The sequence below is a fragment of the Anneissia japonica genome, unplaced genomic scaffold (assembly GCF_011630105.1).
Source record: "Anneissia japonica isolate Jap-2015-1 unplaced genomic scaffold, ASM1163010v1 scaffold287731_len276475_cov178, whole genome shotgun sequence".
NCBI classification, from domain to species: Eukaryota; Metazoa; Echinodermata; class Crinoidea; order Comatulida; family Comatulidae; genus Anneissia; species Anneissia japonica.
Window position 1 is genome coordinate 17,600 of NW_022726568.1, and position 13,619 is coordinate 31,218.

Here is a 13,619-nt window from a genome sequence, read left to right on the forward strand (position 1 = left end):
ACGCATGTGCTGCCCTACAAATGCATGTGCTGCCCTACAAACGCATGTTCTGTCCCACAAACGCATGTGCTACCCCACAAACGCATGTTCTGTCCCACAAACGCATGTTCTGTCCCACAAACGCATGTTCTGTCCCACAAACGCATGTGTTACCCCACAAACACATGTGCTGCCCTACAAACGCATGTGCTGCCCTACAAATGCATGTGCTGCCCTACAAATGCATGTTCTGTCCCACAAACGCATGTTCTGTCCCACAAACGCATGTGTTACCCTACAAACGCATGTGTTGCCCTACAAATGCATGTGTTTACATATGTTTAAGCTGTTGTTTTGTGAGACCCTCACAGCAAGAGGGAGCTTTCGATTTGTTCAATGACGCGACCCGAGAACGGAATTACTTATGCATGACTATCCTGCATGCGCAGATGACTTTTAGTGACGTCATTCCGTTCTACGTCCTACCGTCGTCACGCAATCGAAAGTTCCCAATTATCCAAGGGGCGGGGCTTAGCCGGAAGGTCCATTGCCACAGTTCATTTTTTTTGGCCCAACAATAATAATTATAATACAAATAATAATATTAATAAAAAATTATTGTGTGTATTAAAAATTGAAATATCAATGTACCTTCGTCTATATATGACACTATCTCTAGATCCCCACTTATTACATCATTAGATGAAAATGAGGTGACTATAGGAGGGGGCTCAATGGCGGTACTTGATGGAAATGTTGATGGTGCCAAGTTACAGTTGTCAAATGAAGCAAATTGCATTGGTTGAGTTGATGACAGGTTAGGATGAATAGCTGCTGCAAAACAGAATTAAATAAACAGAATGAATTTCAATTATGATTTAAAGAACACACAGAAGGCAATTATTATGCTATAGACATTAACTGCAGAAACATGCTTTATAATAAACTGTTAAGCCCAGCTTAAATAGTTAGCTTGAAATCGGTTGTGATTTTATTACAAGATATTTGTATATTTACACATGTATGCACTGCATACATGTACCTATTATGTACTGTAATAAAAAAAAGCTGATTAATATATGTATGCATTCATCTACAATAATAACAATAATAATAGTATGATTTATATAGTGCTTAACACCAGTCTCAAAAAGCTTGAAAATTTATTAGGTATTGGAGATTTCCTTAATAATAATAATAATAATAATAATAGTTGGAATTACAATGCATTTTGCACCAGAGTAGTCTCAAAGTGAATGGATGCTAAATAAATAAATAAAAATAAAATAAATAAAAGTGCTTGAAGCGTGGACTACCTCGTACAGTAACTTTCTTTTCCCCTAAGATCTCTCCGTGTCTGAGCTACCCGGTAAACTAACTGTTGCCCAGCTACTCTCATCTGTCCACAATATGTTTTAATATCAGCTACAGCTTTAATAATTATTTATGAATTTGATTATAAATTTTTATTTACTATATTTTTGTAAACAATAGTTAATATTAGACTTGCCCTGGTTTTCAGCTGCAGTTTTGGGAGCCTCTTGAAAAGGTGCAAACTCATCATCATCTACCCCTGCTGACTTGCTCAAGTCTGCACTAGATGGGAATGGCGTACCAACATTGCTTACCGCAGACTGCGTTTGTGTTAACTGTGTAGTAGGTGCAGACTGCGTTGGTGTCAACTGTGGCGTCGGTGCATCTCTGAAGTTGCTCAACATCTCAACTGAGAGAGGACTTACACCATTCTACAAAAATAAATATAGCAACATCTGGTGATAGTGGAATATACAGCATTCTATAAGAAAAAAATCGCAATATCTCGAGTGATAGTGGACTTGCACCATTTTACAAGAATCAAAATAGCAAACAACTCAATCGACAGAGGACTTGCACTTATCTCAAGTGATAAAGGACTGACACCACTCTATGAGAATCAAAATAGCAATGGTTTATGATGGTTAGGGTGTCTTGTGCATTTGGCTAGATTTGAACCCGCAACCCTGAAAATCAAAGAATTCAAGCAAAGGAAGTACACCCTAACCTCTAGTCACATAATGAAAACACAGAGCTTTGTACTGTACACCACAGCAAAAATTATTATAAATGCTGTTTTTTTTTTCTCTTTACTTTTTAAAATTTTATTTATATTATTTTTAATGCAAAATCTCTATTATAATTAATTCCACTTAAGTTCACTTATTTCTTCTAACAAGACAAATTCTGATTATTACTTATCTCTTTACTTTTAAAAATTTTATTTATATTATTTTTAATGCAAAATCTCTATTATAATTAATTCCACTTAAGTTCACTTATTTCTTCTACATAATAACAAGACAAATTCTGATTATTTTTAAAAACATATTCATTATAATTTGTATATTATAAATACAAACCTACTTTACTATTCTTATTTTTGGAAAAAGGGTTTATATATTTATTTATAGGCCTATATAATGTTTTGTTGTGCGGTGTGAGGGTCCCAAGTGTTTATCTATACTTCACACCTAACAGATAACAATGAATAAATAAATAAATAACTTTAATAACAATTGTATTAGCAGCACAAAAGATGATGATGATGATGTTGATTATCATCATTCACTGCCACTATCAGTTTGTCTATGATTACCATCATTGTTTGTTGAAAGAGCATGTCTATAAAAAAATAACACTGACCAAATACTATTATTAATGTACAATTATTATTAATTCATATATTTATAAACATTGAAATAATACAATTATCAATCATACAAATTGTACCATAACAAAAAAAAAAACCAAAAAAAAAAAAAAAAAAAAAATTCTGGTATAAACCTGAGCAAGAGCAATCAGTCCTAAAGCTAAGTACATCTCTTGCTTGACCAATTGACCAGGCTGGGTGTTGTTGACCAGGGACCAGATATGGCCTAACAATTGTTTTTCCAGCTTTGAGCACAACAGGATTGGGTAGAGCTTGTCCGTCTGAATTTCACTGCCATTCCAGGTGGCTTCTAACACCTGGTGATATACAAGTGGCAAGTTGGATTCATTCAAACACCTGTAAAAAGTGACAGAGAAATATTTGCCATTAATCATGCTTAGTAATATTCCTTCATTGCTATATTTTGTATATTCGTATGTTACATCATTCCTTCATTTAAAAACATTAAATAGTCAGATAAGAACAACATAGCAAAAATGTATATTTCATTCCCATTCCAGGTGGCTTCTTACACATGGTGGCAATTTAGATTCAATCAAACACCTTTACAAAAGTGATAGAAATATGTTACAATATACATAAATGACCATAAATTTGAGAATTTGTATACATTCACTAATTTCATCTTTATTTCAGAATTTCATATCTATATAGAAAGAAAAACATTCAAATAATGATTTTGAAAAAAGAAACCAAAATATAAATATACTGTACACATATGTATAAGAAAATAGCAGCAACATCTAAACCCTAAGAAGCCCATTCCAAGAACGATCTAGCTTAGAATTTGGGAGAGTATGCCATTGAATACATGATACAATACTATTGTCAGTCAAGTCAATTCACTTAAAACCACACAGATTCCCTCAATGTACCCGTAAAAGGATGGTACAGAGATATTAACATACATCAAACTAGCATTGCAGTTTCTAGTTTGTTTTAGAACCAACTGCAATGCATTATTGTAGCATACATGTAGCGAGTTAAAACAAGCAAGGGAAAAATTTGCCCAAATCGAGGCACAGTACATATTAACATAAAAGGATTTAAATAGTAGACACTTCACATTGTCAGAACAGCCACTAAATTTTCTTGAGAGGGCATTCACTCTTATGCATATTGATTTGCACCGACGTGTAATATCCAACTCATTGTAACGCTTATAGTAATTAATTATATGCCCAAGATTAAGTAACATTATCACAATTAATAAGTAATTATGAAGACGTGTGACTGGTGGACCAAGCAATTTACATAATCTTGGACAAAAGGGCATACATACTGATTTGTTAGTGTTGTAAATAATGTCGTGTATATTGCCTTAGAAAAAATATCAATTATATCATCATTAAGAAGACTATTGATTGAGTGATTGATTGATTGATTTAATTAAATCATTAATTCAGTCATTCAGACTACAATAATTAAAAAAAAAAATTAATATATATTATAAAACAATATAGTATCAAAAAAAGAGTAAAAAATAACGTCTACTGGTTTCACAGGTTCCTTTACTCAAGGCAGTACCGTCTTTTCTGTTATGCCTGTCAGTAAAGCTGAGGGCTTACCCCAAAATAGAAGGTGTCATGATGGCCCAGCATACTGCCCCAAACAGTACGTACCTGCATGCACACTGAAGTGATCATAGTTTTGATGTTTGTGGGTGTGTTCACCAATATTTAACTGGAACGTCATCAATTGTGTGTACATGTGATAACTATGCCAGGTGTGTCCTAATCAACACTAATTTTTGCCTCCACATTTTGTTAGGTACTTACTGTAATAGTAAACTTATATTTATAATAATACTCGTTTTTACATTATGTTCTTTTAAGCGCATTGAGCAAAGTACTTTTTGTACACGTTCCTTATGTGACTGGCTCTGGCAAAAACCCACCATTTGTCAAAAAATTTCAAAATTGAGTTTTTGGTATTATTATATTCTGCATGAATTCTTAATTAAAACAATGTTTATTTGATGGAAATTGGTTGAGTATTAGCATAGTTACGAATATGTAATTTAGGTCTTGACAGAACAGCTTCCAAAGGTTCCTAAATCAATAGTTTGTTAATATGATTTGTATTTTTAAAATAACTTTATATACTTTGCAGTTAAATTCAGTTATCAATATTTTACAGAAATGATCTTCAATAAATATATAATTAAACTGCAAAATAACCTGAAATTGTTCAAAATTCTGATTATCGAAGGTTTTGGGTACTAGTGCGAAATTAAGAATTGCGACAAATGTAGGGTTATGCCAGAGCCATTCACATATTACCAGCAACATTGGTGGACGGGAATGAAATAAAGATAACTAACTGTATTGTATTAAATAAATTATATACTGTAATATTTAAAATAAAGTTTCTGATTTACAAGCATTTGCCAAAAGTGATTGCCCCTAAATTGTCATCTGATTGGCCATGTTTCAGCAACATGGAATTCTCTCATCATCTCATAAAAATTATCATAAAAGTGATCAAATATTCAATAAAATATCGATTCCAAATGACAAAAAAAGTTTTAGATTTTTTCAAAGGGATAATTATTTTTTAAAGATATTTTCCATAATGTGATAATATTTGGGCCTGGGCCAGTGTTTCGTTATGAGTTAGATGTTGTCCTTCATCCACTCCATTACTCATCAAAAAATATACACATAAAATTTATTTGTTCAGAAATTGTAAAATGCTCATAAAATGGCATACAGTGTATACCACACTTCAGTAGCTGCAATAAACATTCACAACCACATTTCTTGAGTGTAAAAATTAATGAGGGTGCCAAACTTATGTTGCAAACACATTAGAATATTGCATAATGGGCCAGATGAAATCCACGCAAACAGTGCCACCAGGAGTCTTTGTCTCCCGGAAAATTGAGTGGACTCCAGCATACCGACAAGCAAGCAAAAATTTCACAGAAACTAACATATCTCCTGCAAATTTACTATTTCTGTAGTTTTTACCTCTTCTTAACAATTTTTTCATGGAAATCTGTGTTGATGTGTATCACACCATAGCAGCAAAATAAAATTAGATATGTTAAGAAAGCTCATTTAACCAGATCGCCTGGAAATAACTTCTTCCAAATTGGGACCCCTGCAGTGCCTTTTTATCGGTTGGTTGGTTTGACTCCTATCCAAGTGATCAAGTCACACACTGACATCTACGACAGTCATTATAAATAAAGTATTATACAACACCTGTATATTCTATTAATTTGATTGGTTGAAAACAGGTCATGTGTGATTGATTTAAAATGACTATTCTCTGGTTATTTGACTACTAGTCAATGATCGTTGAATAGTACCTGTTAATCGCCAAGACAACAAAAATCTGAAATGCAACACAACGCGAGCTAGAAAGATTAACCTACCGTATTAACACCTGCTCATCAACAAGGAGTTAATCATTCAGTAGCCCTCGCGCTCCGCCGATAAAATGGCAGGTCCATTTTGTACTGGTTCATATATATTATTTCATTTGGTGAAAGATTGGATGTTCTATTCAACTAGGTGTAGCCGAGAACATCCAATCTTTCACCTCATGAAATATTCTACCCCACTGTACTCATAAACATTCATTATTTGTGTATTAGCTATTGAAAATGAGCTCCACTCACCATTCAGGATAGCCTTTATTAAGACTAGGTGGAACCTCCTGCTGAGAAATGGTTTGATCCGCTGTTGTTGGAACAGCTTCTTCTAATTGGGTTGCTGCATTTTCTTCAGCAGGGGTGATAAATAGACCAGTTAGGCTTTTCGTCTGAGACCAATCTCTTGCTTTAATATCATTAGTAAATACTGTTTGTGTCTTTGGTGTTGATGTTGTCTTAACCTCATTCAGTGATTTTTTTTGGTTGAAAAGTTTACGAGTGGTTTTTGGGGCGGTCAAGTCTGCTGACTGCATCATCATGTCTTCTAATGATAAACCTGGAACAAAATGGATTGATTTTTATATAATATACACATGATCGTACAGTGTTAAATAGAGATAAAAAAATTAAATGACAGAATCTCATTTTGTACTTGAAATTATGCTATTTAAAATACAATAAAGACCTACAAATATACAAATACAGTTTAAATGCCTTCCAATTCGAGACAACAATGTGGACCTGAAATTGTGGAATGGTCTCCATGTCTAATGCTCTCAAAATAGAGGGGTCTCAAATTGGAAGGTAAACTTTATTACAAATAATAAAAAAGCAGCATCATTACAACTAAATTATTCTTCTGATGACAATTGAAGCAACTCAATCGAAACGTTGAGAAATTCCAAACAAAAAACAACAGTTCTTAAAAGAGTGAGTGGAAAAAAAAGACAACAGTTCTTTTCAGCACTATCTACATGGTGTACCGCAAGCATTTAATATATTAATATAAATTATTCCACATATTAATGTCCCATTTTCAGCATTTTCAAAAAAAAAAATTCATTAGTTTTTGGTAATATGAGAAAGACTTAACATATTAATATGAATTACTTATTTTAACTGAATTTAAGTCATTCCTAAATTGAAAACTATGCAAAATAAGAGCAAACATTTTATATTTTTGTAGGGAGAGAAAACATAGACAATATTGGCTAACTGGAACTACCTCAATTTTAAATTCAGTTATTACACACGAAAAGTGCCAACATATGTTCCCACTGCCAGTCTTGCAAACTCATGAAATAAACTCCTTTTAATGAATTATTTTACATTTTGTAGTCAATTTTCGCAGAGATAAGCCTGGTTCACGTCGAACTTTTATCTAGATATACATCCACTTAACTAGTTAAAAGTTCGACGTGAACCACTCAATTATAGCTAGATAAAGGCTTAAGTGACTTAAAGTTAAGTGACTTAACTTTACTAGAATAACGGTGAATTAACTTGCTTAACGGTCAGCTCGGATTACAAGGACACGATTACGTAACGTAGGCATCTAAGCCAGCGTTGTTGTATTGTACCACCATTATCATCTTCTGCCTGGCAACAACGAAATCCAACAATGCTAACAACAGCATCGAAGTAGTCTCATTAGTCTGGTTTTTAGAAATTATTTGTAATATTATGGGTAAAAACCCAGCAAACGTCCGTTTTACGAATAGCCGATATTACCAATGACCTTTGCCCTTTGCATCATCGACCAAGTAATAACGTTAAAAAGTCCGATTGCGTACGTTTTTCAAAGTGATAATGTATATTTTTCTTAATAATAAAATCAGATTTGTTGTATTTATTTATTGACAATTCAATCTTTTCCATTTCTGCTACAATAGTCGCTATTAATTAAGTTTCAATGAACTACCACCAATGCCAGTCGTTAAAATGAGCGCACATGTTTAGTTTACGATGACGAAATAAAAAAGTGTGTGGAAGTCAGCAACTTATTTGACACTGCGAAGCTGATTTTCGCGAAGTGCATGTAAACAACACAAGTGAGCGATCTAAAAACTACAAAACAGGACAGAAAGGTCCATAAAGTATACAGACGTTTAAATGAAAATTAAAACAATATTTTGTTAAATGGAAGAATGCTAGCTAGCGATCAAAATAATTAGTTTTTTATCGAAGGTAAAATTAGCTAGGGCCTAGAGAATCTTTTATTAGATTGCAATAGAACACGCTGCTGCACTGTCGTTGGTTCGTACTGGTCGGCTAGGTTAGGTAGTGGAAACTCACACCTTCTCTAACAGTAGTTTACAATTTTTTTTTTGAATGAATACCACTTGGTACTTGGTTCGTAAAATACAGTAGATGTTTTATTAAACAAGCCTTTCCACCGTGTGACGTCGACGACCTGAAACTGGTTGGCTGTTTATCTGGCTCTAACTTGGCATCGAACGCAATTAGGGGATTATCGTACCATGTTTCAAGACGGGTATATCTAGATAAAGTTCGACGTGAACCAGGCTATTTTGAATAGCAATCAAATGTAATCTTAAGCCTATTTGACTGACTGCTGTGAAATGTACTAAACTAATCTAATTAGTAATTAAGGACAATGCACTGGGCATCGCTCGAAAAGTATAATCAGGTGATATACAATAAATCGGTTTAATAAATGATTTATATTTCAGTAATGGTGGGATAAATTGAAACATTTTACAACAGTGGAAGGCAGGATCGTGCAACAAGATATGAATAAAGCGGTTCAACGCATAATAGTACACAAAATCAGCTAGCAAGATGCATGATAGCAGATGTGCTCTACAACCTCAGAAATTCCACGTCAGGTAGGGCAAAAATTACACCTACTGTATACCTGTACATGTTTCTCCTGACGCAAATCCAGTTATTGTCTATTATTCCATCACAACAATAACAATTACTATCAACACTGCAGTACCCGCTGCTTACTTTGACTCGAATTCAACCCTGGCCATCAGACGCAAGCTCGGTGGTCTAGAGGTATGATGCCAGGCTAGTGATCTGGAGATCGTGGGTTTGAGTCCCACCCGAGAACAACTTGCGATTTTTTTTCGCAGTTGTTTTCAAATGTACCGAGTATTCGGTACATTTCCACGTCTGGTAGGGCAAAAATTACACCTATACATGTTTCTTCTGACGCAAATCCAGTTATTGTCTATTATTCCATCACGACAATAACAATTACTATCAACACTGCAGTACCCGCTGCTTATTTGGACTCGAATTCAACACTGGCAATCAGGCGCAAGCTCGGTGGTCAGAGGTATGATGCCAGGCTAGTGATCTGGAGATCGTGGGTTTGAGTCCCACCCGAGAACAACATGTGATTTTTTTCGCAGTTGTTTTCAAATGTCCTGAGTATTCGGTACATTTCCACGTCAGGTAGGGAAAAAATTACACCTATACAAAGTCGTTGCAATATTAACGATACTTTCAATTTTTTTCCACCTTCTCAATCATAAACTTATTTATTCTCATAAATGAGTTGGTTTTATAAAACAATGAGTAATGCAAATGCATTTATCCTAAGAAAAAAAAATAGTGAAAATATGCAGGCACTAGTGCTTTAAATATACTGGTATTATTCCAAATATAAATATACATTATTTAACCCTTTTCACCCAACAAGCAACAATCTTAGTATATACCATGAAATAAAATGTCAATCAACCTATTCCTTCTCTCAAGCCACAATTATCTTGTATTCAAACCAGAAGCAAAAAGTATGATAGCTTTTCAACGAAATCAGATTCCAATATCAAAATGCATTTTGAGGGTCTATTAATCAACCAAAAGCCACACGTTCCTATAATTACCAAACGCCACTTGTGTTGCATGTTTACAATTTATAACCACTATACATCACATGACCAACCTAGTGGTGTCTATTAGGTGGATAAGTATCAGTACTTTTGTATTGCTAATGAGTAATAGGTTTCGATAAAATTAAATGAACCCACCTCTGTTAATAAAGATTTAAACATACTTTGTACACCTTTTCTCTAAGTTTTAACTTGAAAATCATTTCAGTCTCAATATTGATTTCTCAAAACAGATTAAAAAAAAAAAAAAATCGGCCTGAAAATGATAAATTTTTAGCATATGTTTCGCGAGCCGGATCAAAATCTTTGGCGGGCCGGATTTGGCCTGCAGGCCGGGGGTTAAAGCCCCATTCCCGGCAAAATTTCAGTTTTTAAGAAAAATCTAATTTTTGTATAATGTTATAAAGATTTATAAATATAATACGGAATTGCTAGTTTAACCGAATTTAGACATTCCTAAGAATGAAAAAAATGTAAAATAAGACTGAAATTTGATTTTTTGTGTTCCACACAAAAAATAAATACAGATGAATTTTTTATTTTGCGATAGGTCGGGAGAAGAAATATCGTAGGCGCTGAAAACATTAGCCTAGCCAACGCTGCTAGGCTAGGCCTAGCCTTACCTCGATTTATCACACATATAAACGGCCGACATGATATTTTCCGTTGCTAGTATTGACACTTGTGAAATATAATATTTCATAGGAATTATTTCAAATTTGTTAAACTGATTCTGATTGAGATTTTGACACTTAAACAAACATATCTCAACCTAACCGAACGACCGCATTGTGTGAGAATTCGTCGAGAAAATGGTAATATTTTATGAGAAATAGTCTGCATTTCTCTTTTTTTTTTTATTCTTTTTCGTAAATCTAAAATTCATGCCAATATTTTGCCATGATTTATAATAATTGGAGTAATGCAAATGCATATTTTCTAAAAAAAAGTCAGTTTTTAGTGAAATTTTGCCAGGAATGGGGCTTTAAATACTGGGGGTCTTAGGGGCTTTAAATTTGCAAGTTATTGGATCTGTCTGTGTCTCTGTTCTCTTGTTTTGTGCCGTGTTTTATTGTCTGTAATTTTTCATTGTCTGGGCTCTTTCCCTCCCTTACGCATGTTATTATTTTGAATATATTTTACCACTTTCTAGGGAGATTTATATGTTTCTTTTTATTTATTTTCAATCTCAATTTATATGTATTTTATATTTGATATATATATTTGATAACTAAAATAAAAGAGATCTTTAAAAAAAAAAATTTTAAAAAATATGGATGCGATATGACATGACCATATGAGGCTTGCCATCCCAAAACCAGCCTACTGTCGCTTAATGTTAAACTTGAGTAATTAGCATAAGAATGTAGCAGTATTGTATACAGAACTTTAGGATGAGAAGCTGTATTACTTTTACTCATAACTTTGGCAATAATAAGTCGATTCCAGTAAATGACCTATCATTTAAAATCTCATAATGTGGGGAATATGAATCAATTTGGAATGACAAGCCCCATATATGGGCAAATCAAAGGTATTTGTCAAATAAAACTTGACAGTGAACAGTAAGATTTTTTACCTTCATATACCCAATTATATTTCTATGTAAAAAAATGTTTTTTTACAAATGACAATAAATATATACTGAATATTGAAACTCACTTGTAATAACTCAAAATTGTTTTTGTAATGACCCAAAAAATGTTAAATATTAAAACAAACATTAAAATAAATAACAAGAAATAGCCTGGTTGAATTCTACTAATTTTAACAAACAGTTTAGCATATTACCTGTTTGTTTTTTCTCTGCTTTGGTGGTGGTAGCTGTTTCAGTTTGTTCTGTTGCAGATGGTGGTGATGTCCTTCCTTCTATTGTATTTGACTTGGCTTCAGTTTGTTGTAACATAATAGGTGCTTTCTCAAACTCACCAAAGCTTGTATCCAGAGCCGGAGCAATTTCTGTAGGATTCAGCTGTGGCACTGCCGCTGGTGGTCCCTGAGCAAAGTTACCAAATTCATCATCTTCTTGTAATGATGGATTCGAGGGCATTAGCTTTGGAGCTTGGAGGAAGCTGCCAAATTCATCCTGCGATTGACTAGTTTGTAAAGGTGGTTGTTGACTGGTTACTGTATGCACTTGTGTGGAAAATGTGGTTTGCATCTGGCCATGGCTGGAAACTTGCGAAACTGCAGTTGGTCCTTGGAGAAATTCTCCAAAGTCATCATTCTTCTGATTAGCAGATTGTTGCTGAGTGTTCGATGATGCCAGGATATTCTGTGCCGGAGATGAAACCATGCTAGGCTGGGACATCACCATTCCTTGTTGTTGGGCTCCTAAGCCAAGCTTAGCAGTCCCTGGAAGCTGAGTTGCTGCCCCAGGAATTGAGGCTCCCTGAAAGACTTGCATTTGAGAAGTCATTATACCTTGTTGGATGTTCATACCTTGGGCCTGCATCATCATGCCAGGCTGGCTCTGGTACATCCCAGCCTGAGTTAGCACCATCCCACCAGACATCATGTTTCCTTGAGGCAACTGCTGACTCTGCATGTATCCACCTATTTGCATCATACCTGTTACATCCCCTATTGAAAAATTAATTCAGTACCTTCATGTTGCTATTTATTATTATTATTATTATTATTATTATTATTATTATTATTATTATTATTATTATTATTATTATTATCTGTTTACAAAAGAAGATAAATCTTTTTTCTGATACATTTCATGTCCATAAACAGTAATGATAAAAATGTAATATTACTATCATTGTTATTGTTTCTTTTGTTTTAATCATGTTTTCTCTTTGTTAATGTCTATCAATCTGTTTATGCTGCTGCTGCATAAGTGAAATTATGTTTCTATGTGTGTTTATAGAAATGAAATAAAAGAAAACAGAAAAATATGTAATGTCCATTTTAAATACATTTAAAGTACCAATACATAATTAGCAGAACCCAACAACAATATTAAACAAAATTGGACAAAATCATAAAACACAAAAATTTAAAATTGGTTTTACTTTAAAATATAATTAGTACAATTTAAAGGAAAAGATTAATAATTAATAAAGACAGAATTTGAAGGAAAAAATAAATTTAGTTTGAATAAAAACACTACAATTAAAATTCAAGTGGTTAAAATAAGTATAGGATACATAAGATTTAAATGAATACAGATAAGAAATGCATAACAGAACATACTAGGTAGGTAGCATGATGGATCATTTTCAATGATGACCAACTCAGACTGCAAACAACGGTCAGTGGATTGGCATTGCATCGGGAGAGCACTTACACAGAGTACAAACAATTAATCACTCAACGTTTGGCCAAAGAAGCATACCGTGTATATTCCAGTGTATAAGCCACACTTGTGTATAAGCCGCCCAACCCCCCCCCCCTAATTAGAACGCGAAAATATCACAATTTTTTGTGTCACCTGTGTATAAGCTGCACCTATTTTTAAGGTCCAAACCGTTCCTATGTTAGGTTTTTAATTATTTTGAAACAATGACATTATTTACAAATGTTCACATAAAGAAATTTCACCTTTTTCGGCCGATTATTAAACAACAAACAACTGGAAATGTGTGTAAACTTATTCTTGTGCTAGGCAGCTCTAGGGAAATCCCCATTTTTTGCTAGACGGTCGTGCTACGTAAAATTTTTAACATCAATTTAG

General features: G+C 33.7%; 1 protein-coding gene across 3 annotated transcripts in view; it reads right to left on the reverse strand.

Moving 5' to 3' along the window:
- Window positions 1-13,619, reverse strand: part of LOC117113299 (synergin gamma-like) — a 36,390-nt gene that overhangs the window by 14,759 nt on the left and 8,012 nt on the right. For 2 of the 3 annotated variants that reach the window (XM_033256607.1, XM_033256605.1), the window contains exons 6-10: window positions 11,726-12,517; window positions 6,315-6,624; window positions 2,800-3,022; window positions 1,490-1,724; window positions 631-813 (exon numbers count right to left, since the gene is read on the reverse strand). In XM_033256607.1, coding sequence (XP_033112498.1) covers window positions 631-813; window positions 1,490-1,724; window positions 2,800-3,022; window positions 6,315-6,624; window positions 11,726-12,517 — 1,743 coding nt within the window. The remainder of the gene's footprint in view (window positions 1-630; window positions 814-1,489; window positions 1,725-2,799; window positions 3,023-6,314; window positions 6,625-11,725; window positions 12,518-13,619) is intronic. The other variant, XM_033256606.1, reaches the window with a different exon arrangement.